We start from the raw sequence: 20,596 nt of genomic DNA on the forward strand, positions 1-20,596 counted from the left end.
AGGCAAGGAAAGCAAAAGAGGGAATTCTTCTGGATGCTCGCCGTTAGCCATTTCTTTTTAGCAAACCACTCAGCGTTAAACCCACGTTTAACTTTGCCCGCAGTCTGGACCATTTGGAAATCCGGTGGATGCTGGGCACCGAGGCGCTTTACCTCCAGTTTCTCTCCGAGACTAAGTGTCTCAAATGTGTGCTCCAGTAAATGGTCAACTTCATTCATTTTCTTTCAGTTTTTTACTTCTTTTAATCGCTGGTGATGTTAGCTATATGCTGCTCTCTCGTCTCCTCTTCAAACTACACGTGACGTTTCGCAGCACTGCACACGTGAGTACTTACAGCCAATCAATTCTGAATTATGTGAGATGACGTATGGTGGGGATGGGAGCACTATGCCCCTACGGTCATTATTTTTTTGCCACACACATTACATAGAAAAATACTCTGAGCATGCGCAGTGTAGTTTTTACAATCACCGTTCACTTAGACTGTGAGAGGGAGGGGCAGGATCGGGTTTTGTCCCACATGGCTCTAAACAGCTCAAAACGGCACTCTAGACACTAATTAGAAGAACACAGACTAAAACAGAAATGTACAGACGAATCAGATTATTAAACATGACCTTAAAATATATTTTATATGTTTTTTTATTTATTTTTTTGTATTTTTTTGTAATCATTATTTGTAATACTTTCTTCTGACACTAGGTGGGGCTGTGCCCCACCTGCCCCTAATGACCCGCCGCCACTGCACATAATGGTATGATCCTAGTGTGTCCTCGCATATGATTGGCCGCATGGTGGCCCAGCTAAATAAAGACCCGCCCCTGCCTGCAAGGATTCCCAGCAAGAGTAGGAGCGGCTGAAGATTCTGCTTTCCCCGACGGGAGTCTGCTCTTCTAGCGGCAGCTCGCGATCGGCGTGTTGGAGACCTCTGAATTAAAGTAGCAAGTCACCTCAAGTCAGAAGGCTCAAGTCCAAGTCAAGTCCCGAGTCATTGGTGTTCAAGTCCAAGTCGAGTCGCAAGTCTTTTGTGATGTTGTCAAGTCGAGTCTCAAGTCATAAAATGTGTGACTCGAGTCTGACTCGAGTCCAAGTCATGTGACTCGAGTCCACACCTCTGCTAGCTTCTGAAGGACCTGACTCGGAAGACAGGTCCTACCAAGGAATTGGTTCCTTGAATTGAATTGGTTCCTCGACATTGAGGAACACCCCCCGTGTCTTAATTCAGAGACTGCATTATTCGGAGGACGCAGCCTACGCGGTCCACGAAGGATGCAGACCGAGCGGCCTAGGAAATGAGACGGTCCAGCCTACGGAGCACTGCCTGTTTACGTCACATGATACGCGCTGTTCTGTTGCGCTGCTCCAGCAGCCTGATAGCATATGAGCTAACAAGCTAACTCAGCTGAAAATGATCCAGAAACTTTACTTTTTTACTTTAACCATTTTTTGGAGATCACCGTCGGCGATGAAATAAAGATAACCATGGCCAGGTAAAGCTGTTCCTTTAGCCCCCAGTAATGTTACATTAGTAAGTTAACAAGTACATTATCTGATGTGATTTAATCATATTTCATATTTAAAATAAGTCTTAATTGTTCTGTACTAATAAAACGATATGTTTTTTAAATGAACAACAGCATGTTGTATAGATTGATTCTAAACAATATTAGTTTTCTAATATTATTAGCTGTGACTATAATAGTTTATATTCTCCTTCCTCCCCTAAACCAGCCCAGATGATGTCCTACTGACCCCAGGTCAGCACCTCCAGGTCCAGCAGCTCTGTGACCCCCCGCTCTGCTGAAATACACAATTAAACATTTTCTATAGCCTATTTTTTGTATAAATATATTTAAACAGAATTTAAGACAGTTTAATGACCTAGAGATATCCTATTATTCCACTGCTTATGTACACATGTTGTAAATAATGGTTAAAACCTCAGTAAATTAAATAAACAATGTGTTTTACTATTTGAATTCAATTTTGTATTTTCATCTAATCACAAAGTAGAGGTAAGAATATCCATCCTCTCTCTGCAGCTTCATGTATTCTATTATGAGAACTTTCATAATTGAGACAAAGGAAATCAATGGTGCCATTTAACATCAACAGCAGTAAGCTATAATCATTAAATATCTATTAAAAGAAAGGACACAGAAAAAATCTAATTCTGAAACATTTCTCCAGAATTGTCCTAATCATCCTTCATACCACAAAAGGGGACGGGTAATAACCGGAAAAGCATGACATTTTTTTTTAAAGTCTGGAGATAAGAGTTTTATAAGGAAGGCTGGATATATTTATTTTATTTTATTTGAGACAATGCATTTTAACGTCATTCCCATACAAAGCATGTGTTTCAAATAATGTGAGTTTATACAGTAGCTGCTGCTCATTATTCAACTTAAGTTGAAGTGGGCCTTAATATGTGTAGTGTAGTAAAAATATCAACCAGTATACCAAAAAATATCAACCAGTATACCAAAAAATCTATATTTGTAAAGTTTTGCCACTCTGGGTCTTTCAATGACTGTAATAAAAAAGACAGAGTTTGGTGACGTTTTGAGGTAACGTGGGATCATGGGCGTTGTAGTCTTCACCTGCATTGCAGTCAGCTTTCCCCAGTTGAGATTATTTTCATTTTAATTGATTAGGGCGATTTATCGGGAGCCACATTTATTTTCAACTGAGGTCTCTCACTTCTCTTCAGAACTAATGGACCAAGTGAAAGATCCGATAAAATGTATGTAGTGTCTACTTAAAAAAGTCCTCTCCTGCTGATGTTCAGGTGTATATCAGTATGTAGTGTCTCTACTTTAAAGAGTCCTCTCCTGCTGATGTTCAGGTGTATATCAGTATGTAGTGTCTGTACTTTAAAGAGTCCTCTCCTGCTGATGTTCAGGTGTATATCAGTGTGTAGTGTCTCTACTTTAAAGAGTCCTCTCCTGCTGATGTTCAGGTGTATATCAGTATGTAGTGTCTCTACTTTAAAGAGTCCTCTCCTGCTGATGTTCAGGTGTATATCAGTATGTAGTGTCTCTACTTTAAAGAGTCCTCTTCTGCTGATGTTCAGGTGTATATCAGTATGTAGTGTCTCTACTTTAAAGAGTCCTCTCCTGCTGATGTTCAGGTGTATATCAGTATGTAGTGTCTCTACTTTAAAGAGTCCTCTCCTGCTGATGTTCAGGTGTATATCAGTATGTAGTGTCTCTACTTTAAAGAGTCCTCTCCTGCTGATGTTCAGGTGTATATCAGTATGTAGTGTCTCTACTTTAAAGAGTCCTCTCCTGCTGATGTTCAGGTGTATATCAGTATGTAGTGTCTCTACTTTAAGAGTCCTCTCCTGCTGATGTTCAGGTGTATATCAGTATGTAGTGTCTCTACTTTAAAGAGTCCTCTCCTGCTGATGTTCAGGTGTATATCAGTATGTAGTGTCTCTACTTTAAAGAGTCCTCTCCTGCTGATGTTCAGGTGTATATCAGTATGTAGTGTCTGTACTTTAAAGAGTCCTCTCCTGCTGATGGTCAGGTGTATATCAGTATGTAGGGTCTCTACTTTAAAGAGTCCTCTCCTGCTGATGTTCAGGTGTATATCAGTATGTAGTGTCTCTACTTTCAAGAGTCCTCTCCTGCTGATGGTCAGGTGTATATCAGTATGTAGGGTCTCTACTTTAAAGAGTCCTCTCCTGCTGATGTTCAGGTGTATATCAGTATGTAGTGTCTCTACTTTAAAGAGTCCTCTCCTGCTGATGTTCAGGTGTATATCAGTATGTATTGTCTCTACTTTAAAGAGTCCTCTCCTGCTGATGTTCAGGTGTATATCAGTATGTAGTGTCTCTACTTTAAAGAGTCCTCTCCTGCTGATGTTCAGGTGTATATCAGTATGTAGTGTCTCTACTTTAAAGAGTCCTCTCCTGCTGATGTTCAGGTGTATATCAGTATGTAGTGTCTCTACTTTAAAGAGTCCTCTCCTGCTGATGTTCAGGTGTATATCAGTATGTAGTGTCTCTACTTTAAAGAGTCCTCTCCTGCTGATGCTCAGGTGTATATCAGTATGTAGTGTCTCTACTTTAAAGAGTCCTGTCCTGCTGATGTTCAGGTGTATATCAGTATGTAGTGTCTCTACTTTAAAGAGTCCTCTCCTGCTGAAGTTCAGGTGTATATCAGTATGTAGTGTCTCTACTTTAAAGAGTCCTCTCCTGCTGATGTTCAGGTGTATATCAGTATGTAGTGTCTCTACTTTAAAGAGTCCTCTCCTGCTGATGGTCAGGTGTATATCAGTGTGTAGTGTCTCTACTTTAAAGAGTCCTCTCCTGCTGATGTTCAGGTGTATATCAGCATGTAGTGTCTCTACTTTAAAGAGTCCTCTCCTGCTGATGGTCAGGTGTATATCAGTATGTAGTGTCTCTACTTTAAAGAGTCCTCTCCTGCTGATGTTCAGGTGTATATCAGTATGTAGTGTCTCTACTTTAAAGAGTCCTCTCCTGCTGATGTTCAGGTGTATATCAGTATGTAGTGTCTCTACTTTAAAGAGTCCTGTCCTGCTGATGTTCAGGTGTATATCAGTATGTAGTGTCTCTACTTTAAAGAGTCCTCTCCTGCTGAAGTTCAGGTGTATATCAGTATGTAGTGTCTCTACATTAAAGAGTCCTCTCCTGCTGATGTTCAGGTGTATATCAGTATGTAGTGTCTCTACTTTAAAGAGTCCTCTCCTGCTGATGTTCAGGTGTATATCAGTATGTAGTGTCTCTACTTTAAAGAGTCCTCTCCTGCTGAAGTTCAGGTGTATATCAGTGTGTAGTGTCTCTACTTTAAAGAGTCCTCTCCTGCTGATGTTCAGGTGTATATCAGCATGTAGTGTCTCTACTTTAAAGAGTCCTCTCCTGCTGATGGTCAGGTGTATATCAGTATGTAGTGTCTCTACTTTAAAGAGTCCTCTCCTGCTGATGTTCAGGTGTATATCAGCATGTAGTGTCTCTACTTTAAAGAGTCCTCTCCTGCTGATGTTCAGGTGTATATCAGTATGTAGTGTCTCTACTTTAAAGAGTCCTCTCCTGCTGATGTTCAGGTGTATATCAGTGTGTAGTGTCTCTACTTTAAAGAGTCCTCTCCTGCTGAAGTTCAGGTGTATATCAGTATGTAGTGTCTCTACTTTAAAGAGTCCTCTCCTGCTGAAGTTCAGGTGTATATCAGAAGTAAACAAAGTGACTAAAACCTCTCTAACACAGGAAAGTGAAATAAAAGGGATCATCATCCTGCACTCCAAGCGCCATTGACAGCTTTATTGAACACTAAGCATCCTCAAAGTGCTGATGACAAACCAAGTCTTGTTTTAATTGCACAGAACACTGAGCCTACATGTGATCACTGAAGAATGAATGAGTGAACATAACGAGCCGTTAGTGTCCTGGGTGGGAAGAACAAATCATGGTGCTGTTCTTCAAGTACGCTGACAATAAAGCAGAGCAAAAGATTTTCCTTTGACACTTCAACACTTGTTTGAATCAACATCGATTGAGTGTTTTTTTCATGATCCATTCCAAGAGTGCTCTGCTCAAATCCACATCCACCTTCCTTAAAATGAAGACAGTAATTTTTAACATACAGTGTATTCAACAAGATCTCTTTACATCCACACAAAGAGCCAGTACAGTAAAGCCTAATGACAGGGTGCTGTTAATGTATCCGTTTATAGTACAAGCAAAAAGGACAGTGGGTGTTCCTGCACGTCGCCTACGAAGCACACTCACGAGTCACACAAAACGAAAACTGGGAATAGGCACTTCTGTTTTTTTCTTTTTTGTGTTTTCATCAAATCTCTTCCTCATTTTCTTCAGCCAAGCACACGGCTCTGTGTTAAGAGCATCATATTAATTTAAGCTAAATTAATAAGTTAAACAATTTCAGGTCACGATGATTCACCAACAGGACGAGGGACGGATGCAGGACACGTAAGAAACACAAGATGGGCAGAATCTCTCCTTTTTAAAATCCTCCTGCCTTTCATTCCTTCCCCAATACATATTTTATCTAATGCCAATAACTTCATCCGGGCAGAGATGGACTCACACATTCCATGCTGTTACACTTAGCCCCATCACTTAGTGTAATGATACAACAAGTAAGATTTAAATGGGACCCCAAAATCAAAAACACATTTTCCATTTGACCTGTAGTGCAATTCATCCATTCAGATTCCTTTTAGCTTCATGACCTAGTTTCTTAAAATAGTCCACAGACCATTTTGTGAGCAGTTTCAAGCAGGAGCTATTTTCATTTTACCAAACTAAACCAATAAGGAAGAAGCAGCCTCTCAAAGAGTACGTGCACGCTTCTTCTTTGCACGGTGATAGGGTCGGCAGATCCTAAATGAAACTGCTTGAATAACTTGGGCATGATTTCTGGATAGAGACAGTTTTGAAGTATCTGAAAAAGTGTTATTTTGGGGGTGGACTGTTCCTTAAAGCTTTGTATTAACTACAGGGACAGTAAGGATTGTATTGGATGCAATATGACTTTCTTTCAGTGTGAGGGATTGGTTCTTTGCTACAGGTAAGTCATTAGTTAAACATTAAAGTCATGTGACTACACACACACACACACTCCAGCTCAAGTCCTATATAGTTGCTGCAAAGAGCTCCAGAGTTCTTCACACTTCTTCTCAAGCAAACCCAAAATGTTTCAGGAACACGGCACTTCAGCGATCTCTCGTTAAGCAAGCAAGTCTGTGGGACCAAATGTATCAAACATGATGTGGAATCAGCCGTCTTAAAGTGTGAGGGACGAGAGGAGGAAGGAGAGCCTTTGTCAAAACACGGGACAATAAATATGTACAGATGGATTTATGTTGGGCAAAGTGTGCCGGCGACACCAGGGAAGGTCAGGCAGGGATTTACACACTATGGTATCATTCCAGGGCTACAATATGTGTCGCTATACACAGCAGGATGTGGGTCACTAGGAGGAGGCAAAGCAAGCGTGCACAGCGCTGAAGAAGACGAAGATAAGCAGTCTCATCCTAACAGTTTGGCTTCCTTGTTTTGGCCCTTTTTTAATCCTCCTTTTCCTTTTTTGGGTGCTGCTTGTTTTGTGCATTTTTGAAACGATGCAAGAAGAAATCACAATTAGTGCTAAATACTACAACAGGCTTTCAACTGTCTTCTTTATATCTCCCTCCTCTCAGTCCAACCTCCCCTCTCCAAATCTCAGTGAGTGGGTCACAACTCCTCCGACTCTTCCTTTCCTCGTTTCCTCTCCTTCAGTTTCTGTCTGGAGGATGAATGGATGGGTGAGGGAAGTGGATTTTCTCCGCTTCAGTTCCCCCTGTTTGTTGGTGGAAGGAGACAGGATGGTTTCAGGGTGGAGGTGGTGTGGAGGGTGGGGCTCAGACTCGTGGGGGTTTAGTTCCCCCCGCAGCAGGCTCGGTTGGAGTGGGCGTCCGGATCCTGGAGGTTCACGCCCCGGTGTCGCGCTGCATGTGTGGGGTTCTGGGTGTCTGTTTTTGGCATCTTTTTTGCTGCATTAGGACAGAAATGTGTTGACATAGAAACCAAAATTAACACCAGACTCAGGCTTTGTTGCTAGAAAGTAACTAACCCAATACTCATTCATGAAAAATTGACAAAAAGGTTTGCAACTTGGTTTTGCAGGTTTGTGTTGGCATAGAAACCAAAATTAACAATTTTGGCTTATTTTTTGCTTTAATAGACTAAGCAGTGTTTTGACATACAAACCTTTGGTTTAAAGAGTCCTCTCCTGCTGATGTTCAGGTGTATATCAGTATGTAGTGTCTCTACTTTAAAGAGTCCTCTCCTGCTGATGTTCAGGTGTATATCAGTATGTAGTGTCTCTACTTTAAAGAGTCCTCTCCTGCTGATGTTCAGGTGTATATCAGTATGTAGTGTCTCTACTTTAAAGAGTCCTCTCCTGCTGATGTTCAGGTGTATATCAGTATGTAGTGTCTCTACTTTAAAGAGTCCTCTCCTGCTGATGTTCAGGTGTATATCAGTATGTAGTGTCTCTACTTTAAAGAGTCCTCTCCTGCTGATGTTCAGGTGTATATCAGTATGTAGTGTCTCTACTTTAAAGAGTCCTCTCCTGCTGATGTTCAGGTGTATATCAGTATGTAGTGTCTCTACTTTAAAGAGTCCTCTCCTGCTGATGTTCAGGTGTATATCAGTATGTACTGTCTCTACTTTAAAGAGTCCTCTCCTGCTGATGTTCAGGTGTATATCAGTATGTAGTGTGTCTACTTTAAAGAGTCCTCTCCTGCTGATGTTCAGGTGTATATCAGTATGTAGTGTCTCTACTTTAAAGAGTCCTCTCCTGCTGATGTTCAGGTGTATATCAGTATGTAGTGTCTCTACTTTAAAGAGTCCTCTCCTGCTGATGTTCAGGTGTATATCAGTATGTAGTGCCTCTACTTTAAAGAGTCCTCTCCTGCTGATGTTCAGGTGTATATCAGTATGTAGTGTCTACTTTAAAGAGTCCTCTCCTGCTGATGTTCAGGTGTATATCAGTATGTAGTGTCTCTACTTTAAAGAGTCCTCTCCTGCTGATGTTCAGGTGTATATCAGTATGTAGTGTCTCTACTTTAAAGAGTCCTCTCCTGCTGATGTTCAGGTGTATATCAGTATGTAGTGTCTCTACTTTAAAGAGTCCTCTCCTGCTGATGTTCAGGTGTATATCAGTATGTAGTGTCTCTACTTTAAAGAGTCCTCTCCTGCTGATGTTCAGGTGTATATCAGTATGTAGTGTCTCTACTTTAAAGAGTCCTCTCCTGCTGATGTTCAGGTGTATATCAGTATGTAGTGTCTCTACTTTAAAGAGTCCTCTCCTGCTGATGTTCAGGTGTATATCAGTATGTAGTGTCTCTACTTTAAAGAGTCCTCTCCTGCTGATGTTCAGGTGTATATCAGTATGTACTGTCTCTACTTTAAAGAGTCCTCTCCTGCTGATGTTCAGGTGTATATCAGTATGTAGTGTGTCTACTTTAAAGAGTCCTCTCCTGCTGATGTTCAGGTGTATATCAGTATGTAGTGTCTCTACTTTAAAGAGTCCTCTCCTGCTGATGTTCAGGTGTATATCAGTATGTAGTGTCTCTACTTTAAAGAGTCCTCTCCTGCTGATGTTCAGGTGTATATCAGTATGTAGTGCCTCTACTTTAAAGAGTCCTCTCCTGCTGATGTTCAGGTGTATATCAGTATGTAGTGTCTACTTTAAAGAGTCCTCTCCTGCTGATGTTCAGGTGTATATCAGTATGTAGTGTCTCTACTTTAAAGAGTCCTCTCCTGCTGATGTTCAGGTGTATATCAGTATGTAGTGTCTCTACTTTAAAGAGTCCTCTCCTGCTGATGTTCAGGTGTATATCAGTATGTAGTGTCTCTACTTTAAAGAGTCCTCTCCTGCTGATGTTCAGGTGTATATCAGTATGTAATGTCTCTACTTTAAAGAGTCCTCTCCTGCTGATGTTCAGGTGTATATCAGTATGTAGTGTCTCTACTTTAAAGAGTCCTCTCCTGCTGATGTTCAGGTGTATATCAGTATGTAGTGTCTCTACTTTAAAGAGTCCTCTCCTGCTGATGTTCAGGTGTATATCAGTATGTAGTGTCTCTACTTTAAAGAGTCCTCTCCTGCTGATGTTCAGGTGTATATCAGTATGTAGTGTCTCTACTTTAAAGAGTCCTCTCCTGCTGATGTTCAGGTGTATATCAGTATGTAGTGTCTCTACTTTAAAGAGTCCTCTCCTGCTGATGTTCAGGTGTATATCAGTATGTAGTGTCTCTACTTTAAAGAGTCCTCTCCTGCTGATGTTCAGGTGTATATCAGTATGTAGTGTCTCTACTTTAAAGAGTGCTCTCCTGCTGATGTTCAGGTGTATATCAGTATGTAGTGTCTCTACTTTAAAGAGTCCTCTCCTGCTGATGTTCAGGTGTATATCAGTATGTAGTGTCTCTACTTTAAAGAGTCCTCCCCTTTGTCAAAATAACCAACAGAGTCACTTCACAAACTAACAATAATAATAATAATGTCATAATAATGTCAATATCTATTTTCTTGGTTTCACGAGCTTGGTTGTGCACCTTTGCTTTTTGGTAACTATTAAAAATCATTTTTTAAGTATTTTTACAATCAACAAGTCTCGTGTAAATGACAGGCCACTCACCAATAGCCAGGAAGAGCTCATTGACGTTCATGGCTGTTTTAGCAGAGGTCTCCATGAAGAGCAAGCCAGTGTCTTCAGCGTACGTCTGGGCGTCCTTTTTCATACAACACACACACAAATGCAGATATAAAGTCAGTTTAAACACTTACAAAACCTGAAGCTGAAAAAATAAAATGTTTCTTATCGACACAAAGCTCTGACTTGTGCCTCAAATGCAGTTTCTGTTTTTAAGCAGCCAGGCAGACGCTGACTCTTACGGACTGTATCACCTGTATTTTAATGCAGCCAATTAGGTATAGTAAAACAAAGGTTGTGCCCTGTTCTCTTATCTTGTTGTTTAATTGTAAACAACCTGGACACCACCCTCTCTTTCCAGGCGCACGTCAAATCTGTCACCAAATCCGCCTTCTATCACCTAAAAAACATTGCCAGAATCCGGCCTTCTCTCTCTGACGCTGTGGCAGAAACCCTTGTACACGCCTTCATTACATCCCGTCTGGACTATTGCAATGGAGTCCTGTCCGGGGTTCCCAGCAAAACCCTGGATAGGCTCCAATACGTCCAGAACTCTGCCGCCAGGCTTCTCACCCACACCAAGCCATGGCAACATCTCACCCCCACCCTCATCCACCTACATTGGCTGCCGGTCAAGTCCCGGATTCAATACAAAACACTCATCCTCACGTACAAGTCCCTCCATTCCCTAGCCCCCCAGTACTTATCGGACCTCCTCCATCCCTACACCCCCTCTCGGAGTCTGCGGTCCTCAGACACGGGCCTGCTCTCCATCCCCCGCTCTCGCCTCCGAACTGTTGCTGACAGGGCATTCAGTGCTGCGGCCCCCACCCTCTGGAATGCACTTCCTGCCGAGATCCGTAATGCTGCCTCCCTGGAAATCTTCAAATCATCACTAAAAACACACCTGTTCACCCTGGCCTTCGGGCCCTAGCCCTTTTCTGGTCCACCGGCTTCCTTTAGTTATTTCTTTGGTTTGCCCGTTGATTGTTTTGTTTGTCCACCATGTACAGCGACCATGGGTCCCTTGAAAGGCGCTATATAAATATCATTTATTATTATTATTATTATTATTATTAAACAGAAGCTATCATAGACAGGCAAAGGACAAATTGAGCATATATTGTCACAATATTATCCCAAAAATGGTTAGAAAATATGGGTAAAAAAGGTTTGAAATGGCCATAAAACCTACAGGACTGACTTGACCTTACATTTTATTAAGAAACACATTTATATATGTCTAGAGGTCCATACAGTCTATGGTTCATAAAGAGGACTTTAAGTTTAAAAAGGAGATCTAACCCAGTTGCAGAATTGCAAAGTGAAAGCCAGGCTTAAAGGGAACCAATCCAAACGCTGACGGTGTCATTATTCTACAGCCATGACATTGTGTAATCAACATATTCTTCATTATGAATATATTTTTAAAAAGTGATCTTTGGCGCTTTAAATCAGGGTATTTTTTATATTTATGAGGATATTCACAACATGACGGGAGCTTGTTACCTCGTACTCCACTAGTCTCCTCTCTGCCAGGTCCGCCTTGTTCCCAGCCAGAGCGATCACGATGTTGGGACTGGCCTGCCTCTGCAGCTCCTTCACCCAGGCCTTCGCTCGCTCAAAGGTGTCCTAAACACACGGCAGGAGGTCAGAGAAACTACCAACACACAGGTAAACACCATGTACAGAAGACAGAGGTCAGAGAAACTACCAACACAGGTAAACACCAGGTACAGAGGTCAGAGAAACTACCAACACAGGTAAACACCAGGTACAGAGGACAGAGGTCAGATAAACTACAACACACAGGTAAACACTACAGAGGACAGAGGTCAGAGAAACTACCAACACACAGGTAAACACCAGGTACAGAAGACAGAGGTCAGAGAAACTACCAACACAGGTAAACACCAGGTACAGAAGACAGAGGTCAGATAAACTACAACACACAGGTAAACACTACAGAGGACAGAGGTCAGAGAAACTACCAACACAGGTAAACACCAGGTACAGAGGACAGAGGTCAGATAAACTACAACACACAGGTAAACACTACAGAGGACAGAGGTCAGAGAAACTACCAACATACAGGTAAACACCAGGTACAGAAGACAGAGGTCAGAGAAACTACCAACACAGGTAAACACCAGGTACAGAGGTCAGAGAAACTACCAACACAGGTAAACACCAGGTACAGAGGACAGAGGTCAGAGAAACTACCAACACAGGTAAACACCAGGTACAGAGGACAGAGGTCAGAGAAATTACCAACATACAGGTAAACGCCAGAGGCCTGTACTACGAAGCCGGATGTTCTCTTAGCGGCTAACTTCAGGGAAAACTCGGGGTTTCCGGTCCTACGAAGCTGGTTCTCTTTTTAGCAGGCTAGATCTCCATGGCAACTTATGCTGAGCGGCTAACCTGCTCCGGAGCAGGTTAGGTTGCAGGCTAAGAGCTCAACTCAGTGAAAGCACTGCCTGCTGACCAATCAGAGCTCAGTGTGCGGAGTTTAAAGCGATCAAGTCATATTACAGGAGAAAGGAAATACAGAAAAGCTGCCGTCGCAGGAAAGACGGCCGGTAAAAATCAGCGACTGTGTGAACGTGAACATTAATAGAATATCACCTCCATCTTCAGAGCAATCTGACTATTATAACATTACCGTTCAGAAAGCTTACTTAAATATCTGCCACAACATAAGTAACCGGATCAGAGTAACATTAAGTACAGTCCGCGGCATATCATTTCATAATGTATCATATTTCCTGATCTGAGTCAGCTGAGCCGTATCTGGCCGTGCAACACTCACAGCGTCACAGACTGTATGCAGAAGTATTATTTTAAGCAACACATTAATTTGACGAAACACTGGAGTCAAATGTAATGAAAGTCAGATCGTGTCTTAGACGGGGCAGTGATATCATAAACCTGTTAATGTACGCATTCAAACACTTGTTCTGTTACCAGCTGTATTCACCTTGCAGGTGCAGCTCTGTGGCTTTGATCCTGGATAAAGTGTTTAAGTCATGGATGTTTAAAGTTTAACTTCTTCATATGTCTAAAAATTTACTTTTCATTCAGGAAGTATGACGCTGCGCTGTCAGTACGCTTGTCCATGTTTGTGATTGGTCGAATGCTCCAAATACCACCCCTTTCATGTGAACGCGCACCTAACTCAAACATATCCAGGTTAGGTTGAACCAGCTTCGTAGTACAGGCCTCAGGTATAGAGGACAGAGAACGTGTGCGTGAATAAAACATAAATATAGGAAGGTTTTATCAGCAGTTAGAGGACAAACTGCTCCTCAATGAGGTGTGTAGTATACTGATAAATATAAATATGAATACCAGGTTGTCTGGGATGTTTTATAACTAATGATCTACTAGCGATGCAAGTTCTCGCCTCAAAAGAATCAGAAATACTTTATTGATTTACTTCATTCTGTGGATGTAATCTGTGTATACTGTACCGGCTTGGTGATGTCGAAGACCACGATGGCGGCCTGAGCTCCTCTGTAGTACATGGGGGCGAGGCTGTGGTAGCGCTCCTGTCCCGCCGTGTCCCAGATCTCAAACTTCACCGTGGTGTCGTCTAAACACACCGACTGAGCCAGGAACGCCGCTGCGCGAGAAGGAGGGAAATGACAAGTTACCAGGTGCTCTTCAAACCTTCGAACCACAACAGCAACACCATAGCAGGACTCATTTATCCAGTCGTAAGCTCGCTATCCCTCAACATTTTCACTTTAACTATACTATTCAGAACCCTTACCTTATTCAAAGGTTAAGGGAAAGTCTTGTGAAGTATTGGGGACATGAGTGGATGAATGGTACTTGGATTAAAACATGTAAGTTCCTGAGATCTGCCAAGTGTCTACACCTTCCTTTGTTCACACATCTGTTTACAATCCACATATTTATATTTGATTACAACAGGCAGCATTTCATTCCACTGTAAAGTTATTCATTTTACAATCTTTGTTATGTTGTTCTTTTTTACACGTACAAACCGATTTTTAACTGCATTTTAACTTGCACTATTGTGTCATATGCACACATTTTATGCCTCTTTCTTTTATGTTGTAAGTATCACCACCTTCAAAAAACTCACCTCTTCAATCTGGCTTTTAATGTGTGATTGTTTTTGTATTATTTGACTTTAACTTTAACTATATATTTATTTGTTGTTCCTTCCTTTTCTTTTCCCTTCACTATATCTGTAAAGCGTCTTTGAGCACCTGTAAAACGCTAACAAATTAAATCTATTAAATAAAATAAATCTATTATATTGCATTGTTGGAGAAGCCTGGACCTTAAGGTCTTAAGAGACAATCTTAAGATTGTCATTGCCAAAACTACACAGTAGGTATTGTGCGTATAACAATAAATAGTCAACCCTACAATATCGTCGCAATATGAAGCTAAGCGTATTTTATCAGACCTATTAACGTGATTAATTTAAGTATTCCTTTACTAACCACCTGATAAGCGACACACACACACATCACTTCAGGGGACATTACATTGACTTACATGCATTTCCTGGAGACTTATCCTAACCTTAACCATAACCAACACATGCCTAACCCTAACCAAGTCTTCACCCTAAAATTAATGATTCCCCTCATGGGGACCTCCATTTTGTCCCCATGAGGGAGGCGAGTCCCCACACCTGACTATGTAAACAGATGTAGGTCCCCACAAGTACACACACACACACACACACACACACACACACACACACACACACACACACACACACACACACACACACACCACACACACACACACACACACACACACCACACACACACACACACACACACACACACCACACACACACACACACACACACACACACACACACACACACACACACACACACACACACACACCCACACACACACACACACACACACACACACACACACACACCACACACACACACACACACACACACACACACACACACACACACACACACACACACCTTCCTATGGTCGTCTCCTGGAACTCGTCAAACTGCCCTTTGACGAATCGCAGCACGAGGCTGGACTTGCCCACCGCCATGTCCCCCAGCAGCACCAGCTTGAACTGGCAGATCTTGGTTTGTGGCAGTGTGCCGTTGGTGCGGCCTCCACTCCCTCTGGAGCTCATACCAGCAGGGGGTCTCCTCCCTGGGGGAGGGGGGCTTCTGGGGACGTCAGGCACTTGCACCGCCTTCCAGAGTGGAGTCAGGTCTCGCTAATGTGTCCCGACGTCTCTTCACTCTCTGTTCTATCTGAGGGAAGAAGTGACGGGTTGTATTTTAGTGCAAGATTAAAACCCCCAGACTCAGAGACAGTTTCACCCCACAGGCCATAAGACTGTTCAACACCTGGACTTTTGAAAGAACATCCATAACATTCATCTGTTTGCAACTTACATATATCAATATTCCAATTACTTGTATATAGACTATTCTGCACTGTTTCTATTATATTATATTTACTTTCACTATTATCTGTTGTATTGTGTTGCACTGTTGGAGGAGCCTGTGGCCTAAGATGTTCATTGATATAACTGTAGCTATGAACAAATGACAATAAAAGCCTTGCAACTTGAATCATGTACACTTTCCCCTCTTTGTCATTGCAGGAAATAATTCCTCCAGTGCGTCATTAAAGTCTGGGGATACGAGTTTTATTAGGAGAGCTGCACATTGAATTTTTCATTTTATTTAACATGAATCCCATCCAAAGCATGTGCCACATAATTGTGATTTGTTTACTTCTGTCCCAAGTGGGTCTTTTGCATGTGCAGTGAAGCAAAGATATCATCCTAGAGCAGGGGGGTCAAACTCAAATACACAGTGGGCCAACATTTAAAAATGGGTACTAGTGGAGGGCCGGACTGGTTCAATGTTTATTGCAGAACTTATTGAAATGAACTTATTGCACATATTAAACCTGGAACTAACAAAGCTTAAATTATTGCCTATAAAAACAACATTAAACATTAAATAATCAGCTGCATTCATTTCTTATGGCTCTATCTGCAGCTTTTCCAGAGTCATTTCTTATGAGTACATTTTCCCACAGGCCAACAACAGCTTCAACAAAACTATTCCCCTCAAAGAGAAACCCCAACATGCCCTGTTGTCCTGAGAGAAAGTGCAGAAGGAAACATCCATTAAACTCAGTGTGCTGCTCTGTGATGCTAGCTCAGATACTTGGCTTCTCATCTTGGGTGCAAGGTCATCAATGTTTGGGCTCAGGCTCTGAGCGGAGGAGACCCTCAGGATGGAGTGAAGGTGTGCGTGCAATATACCGGAGGGCCAGATCTAATAGGAATTAGAAATGATCCTGCGGGCCGAAATTAAATCCACCACGGGCCGGATTTGGCCCCCGGGCCTTGAGTTTGACACCTGTGTCCTAGAGCAGGGGTCCCCAAACCCCGGGCCGCGGACCGGTACCGGTCCGTGGCTCATTTGGTACCAGGCCGCAGAGAAAAAAAAAATAACTTACATTATTTCCGTTTTATTTATTATCTGAGTCTGAACGATGTTTTATTTTGAAAACTGACCGGATTCCCTCTGTTACATCCGTCTCTGTCGCTAATCCGTTGCCGCTAAAATTAAACCCACAAGCTAGCAAAATGAGTAAAAAACAAACGTCTTTGGAAAGTTTATTTGCGAAGGGGAAAAGGCCCAGTGAGGACAGAAGTCGACTTCCAAGAAAAAAAAGTTGCATTTAACAGACAATACCAGGAGTCTTAAAATATGGATTTTTCGCGACAGGTGATGCCCGCGCACCAAGCCCGCTTTGCATAATATGCGGCAACCGGCTCTCTAATGAGGCAATGAAGCCTTCAAAACTGCTTCGCCACTTGGAGACCAAGCACCCTGCATTAAAAGACAAGCCTTCGGAGTATTTTGAAAGAAAAAAGCATGAACAAGAAGGACAGAAGCAATTCCTGAGGGCCACCACATCAACAAATGCGAGTGTACTGAGGGCATCATACTTGGTGGCTAACCGTATTGCTAAGGCTAAGAAGCTATTCACCATTGGTGAAGAATTGATCCTGCCCGCCACTAAAGACATTTGCCGTGAACTTCTAGGAGAGGCTGCGGTTAAAAAGATAGCACAGGTGCCTCTTTCGGCTAGCACCGTCACTCGGCGCATTGAGAAAATAGCAGAGGACATTGAGACACAATTGTTGGAGAGGATTAATACATCACCGTGGTACGCACTCCATGTTGACGAGTCTACAGATATTGACAACAAGGCAATACTACTTGTTTATGTGCGATATCTTTATCAGGAGGATGTGCATGAGGATATGTTATGTGCTCTATCGTTGCCAACCAAAACCACAGCCGCAGAACTATTCGAGTCGCTGGATGATTATATATCACTAAAATGGTCCTTTGGTGTCGGCATATGCACAGACGGAGCTGCTGCCATGACCGGACGGCTGTCTGGTTTAACTACTAGGATTAAGGAGGTTGCACCTGAATGTGAGTCTACGCATTGTGTCATTCACAGGGAATTGCTGGCTAGCCGAAAAATGCCACCGGAATTTAACAGCGTATTGAATGATGTCGTTAAAGTTATTAACCACATCAAAGCACACGCCCTTAACTCGCGCCTGTTCGAGCAGCTTTGTGAGGAGATGGACGCGGAGCACAGACGCCTTCTCTTATCCACAGAAATAAGATGGTTATCCCGACTCCCGAGGGAGATCGCTGGCCAGAGTGTTTGAATTACCAGAGCCGCTGCAGAGATTTCTCTCAGAAAAAAGTCACCGCTGGCAGCACATTTCAGTGACGAGGAATGGGTCGCAAAACTCGCTTACTTGTGCGACATATTCAACCTGCTCAATGAACTCAATCTGTCACTTCAGGGGGAAATGACAACTGTCTTCAAGTTGGCAGATAAAGTAGCTGCATTTAAAGCCAAACTGGATTTGTGGGGACGGCGCATGAACAGAGACATTTGACATGTTTCAAACATTCGCGGGGATTTTGGAAGAGACTGAGCCCGAGCTTTCATTCTCCCAGATGGTGCATGATCACCTGTCTTTGCTTTTAAAAGAGTTTGACCGCTACTTCCCAACCACAAAAGACCCACGAACTGCCAAGGAATGGATCCGCGACCCATTTGTTAACAAACCAGGTGAATCAAGCATGTCTATGCAAGAAGAAGATCAACTGCTGGAGATCGCAAATGACGGCGGCCTTAAAAGTATGTTCGAGACAACAACTCTGCCGGTGTTCTGGATTAAAGTCACGGCAGAATACCCTGAGATCGCAACAACAGCACTGAAAACCCTGTTACCATTTCCGACATCCTATTTGTGTGAAGCGGGATTTTCTGCAGTGACAGCAACCAAAACAAAATTACGGAGTAGACTGGACATAAGCAATACACTTCGGGTGTCATCGTCTCCCATTACCTCCAGATGGGACCGTCTCGTTGTAGCGTTATGGTGAGTTGTATTTTTCATGCATTTTATATTTGTTTTTGCGTTGTATCTTATTTTGAAGGCATGTTTAAACGTTACCATAGCGACCAGAGAGTGTTAGGGGCAGAGAGGATGTTACTCATGTTATGTTGTTGGTGCGATGTTCCGAGGTCGCTGACAATAAAGTTGCATGCGAGTACACAGTGGATTCACGTTTAATATTATATGTATGAAAATACCACAGTTTTTATGCTGGTCGTATCATTTTATTGTGTGTATTTGTCCCGCCACACCTTAAAGGCCGGTCCGTTGAAAATATTGTCTGACATTAAACGGTCCGTGGCGCAAAAAAGGTTGGGGACCGCTGTCCTAGAGTATCAAATACATCACAATAAGGTACTGAAACCGGCCCCTGCCACATGCAATATACAAGGTAAATGTTGTCTGTTGCTGGTCACCTGCCATCATGACAAATAGGTTTTATTTACATTAAGAAAACATTTTGTTTCTTTCTGCACAAAGCTAATATATTTAGAGCTATGACGTGTTTGCCGTTCATGCTCCCAGTTCCTCTTTGCCCTCTTGTCTTTGCACATATCTGGAAATACATGAAACTACTTTGTAGAAAACTAAATGAATCAAGCTCTCAAAGACAAGTAGATATGTTCCTCTATTAAGTGTGTGACATGTATTATTATCCAAGGGCTTACAATATTAGATGGTGATGCTTACCGTCATCCGAAAAGAGAAGTGGTTATGTTTGCCGGATTGATTTGAAACAGTCACATCTATCAAAAGTGAATTTGTGTTGTTATCTATTTGTCTGTTGTCTTGATCACTTATTGATCTTATCTGTCCTCTTCTTTACATGTTGGAAATACGTTTTCACACGTTACATGTAATCCCTTTTGTTGTGTTCTATATCCATAAAGAAAACGTATCGGTCAATCTGACACGAACTCGAGGAATAGCAAGACACAACTTAGCATTGCAACTGCATTTCTTTCCATCTCTGTGGATCATATCTTACCTCAAAAACACTTTTCTATCAAAGCAACAAACGCCTGTATAATATTAGAGCGACAGATTATTGCTTTGTTAGAAAATGGAGGATAATTCCTGCGCAAGAAAAGCAACTTGTTCAGCCCTGAATGTCTCCTCTGTGTCACTAATTCAGAACCAACTATCATACTAGTTCCCATTGTTCCCACTGTGTCCCTTATCCTGCAGAGAAACGAGAGCTTTAACACTTTAACATTAGCTGATACTAATTTGAGAAAAACAAAAAGCTAGATTCTTTATTTTTAGTTTAGACATGAACTCAAGGAATAGCAAGACACAACTTTGCAATGCAACTGCATTTCTTTACATCTCTGTGGTCACATCTTACCTCACAAACGCCTCTATGATCAAAAAGATGGACAGATTATGCTGTATTAGAAAATGGAGGTTAATCCCTGCACAGGAAATGCATCTTTCCAGCCGTGAATGTCTCCTCTGTGTCCACTGATTTAGACATGTTGATTATTTGCTAGCTGTGTGCCTTATCCTGCAGTGAAACCTGAGCTTTAGCAGAGATGCTGCATATTGCTGCCTGTCTCCCACCTGATATACTTCAATACTGAAAAACATCCACCCCTGCAGCAAACCAGTCCTTTAACACCACCTCATTTGGGTATTTTGAAGTGTAAATGTCAATATTAACACCAGCTTATCTTATCTTTGTGCTAACGGGATCCCTCATTCCAGACGAAACTCAATCTATATTTCGACGCCAGAATAAACACACAGATACTCGCTGATTGCACGAATAATAAAGAGATACTGAGAGGGATATATGAAGAATATTCACCGTGTTTACTGTGGTTTCAGCAGATATCGCAGGTTTCACTGTTGACAATTTGGCTTCATCAGCTGGTGAGAGAAAATGTTAACACTTCCTGTAGGTTTGCGCATGCGCAGTGAA

General features: G+C 42.1%; 1 protein-coding gene and 1 long non-coding RNA gene across 2 annotated transcripts; one reads left to right on the forward strand and one right to left on the reverse strand.

The window, feature by feature from the left end:
- The first annotated feature begins 1,144 nt into the window (after positions 1–1,144).
- Positions 1,145–1,979, forward strand: LOC117561459. Its single transcript, XR_004571380.1, has 2 exons — positions 1,145–1,490; positions 1,732–1,979. It is a non-coding gene; the product is annotated as an uncharacterized LOC117561459 (long non-coding RNA).
- Positions 1,980–5,263: 3,284 nt separating this feature from the next.
- On the reverse strand, positions 5,264–20,560 carry LOC117561491 (ras-related protein Rab-5B-like). The gene is made up of 6 exons (XM_034238954.1): positions 20,483–20,560; positions 15,174–15,466; positions 13,656–13,807; positions 11,692–11,814; positions 10,168–10,261; positions 5,264–7,518 (listed from the first exon to the last, which is right to left on the reverse strand). The coding sequence occupies exons 2-6, from the start codon at positions 15,340–15,342 to the stop codon at positions 7,403–7,405; spliced, it is 654 nt and encodes a 217-aa protein (XP_034094845.1). The 5' UTR covers positions 15,343–15,466; positions 20,483–20,560; the 3' UTR covers positions 5,264–7,402.
- Between the last annotated feature and the right edge of the window lie 36 nt (positions 20,561–20,596).

The sequence above is a fragment of the Gymnodraco acuticeps genome, unplaced genomic scaffold (genome assembly GCF_902827175.1).
Source record: "Gymnodraco acuticeps unplaced genomic scaffold, fGymAcu1.1, whole genome shotgun sequence".
NCBI lineage: Eukaryota > Metazoa > Chordata > Actinopteri > Perciformes > Bathydraconidae > Gymnodraco > Gymnodraco acuticeps.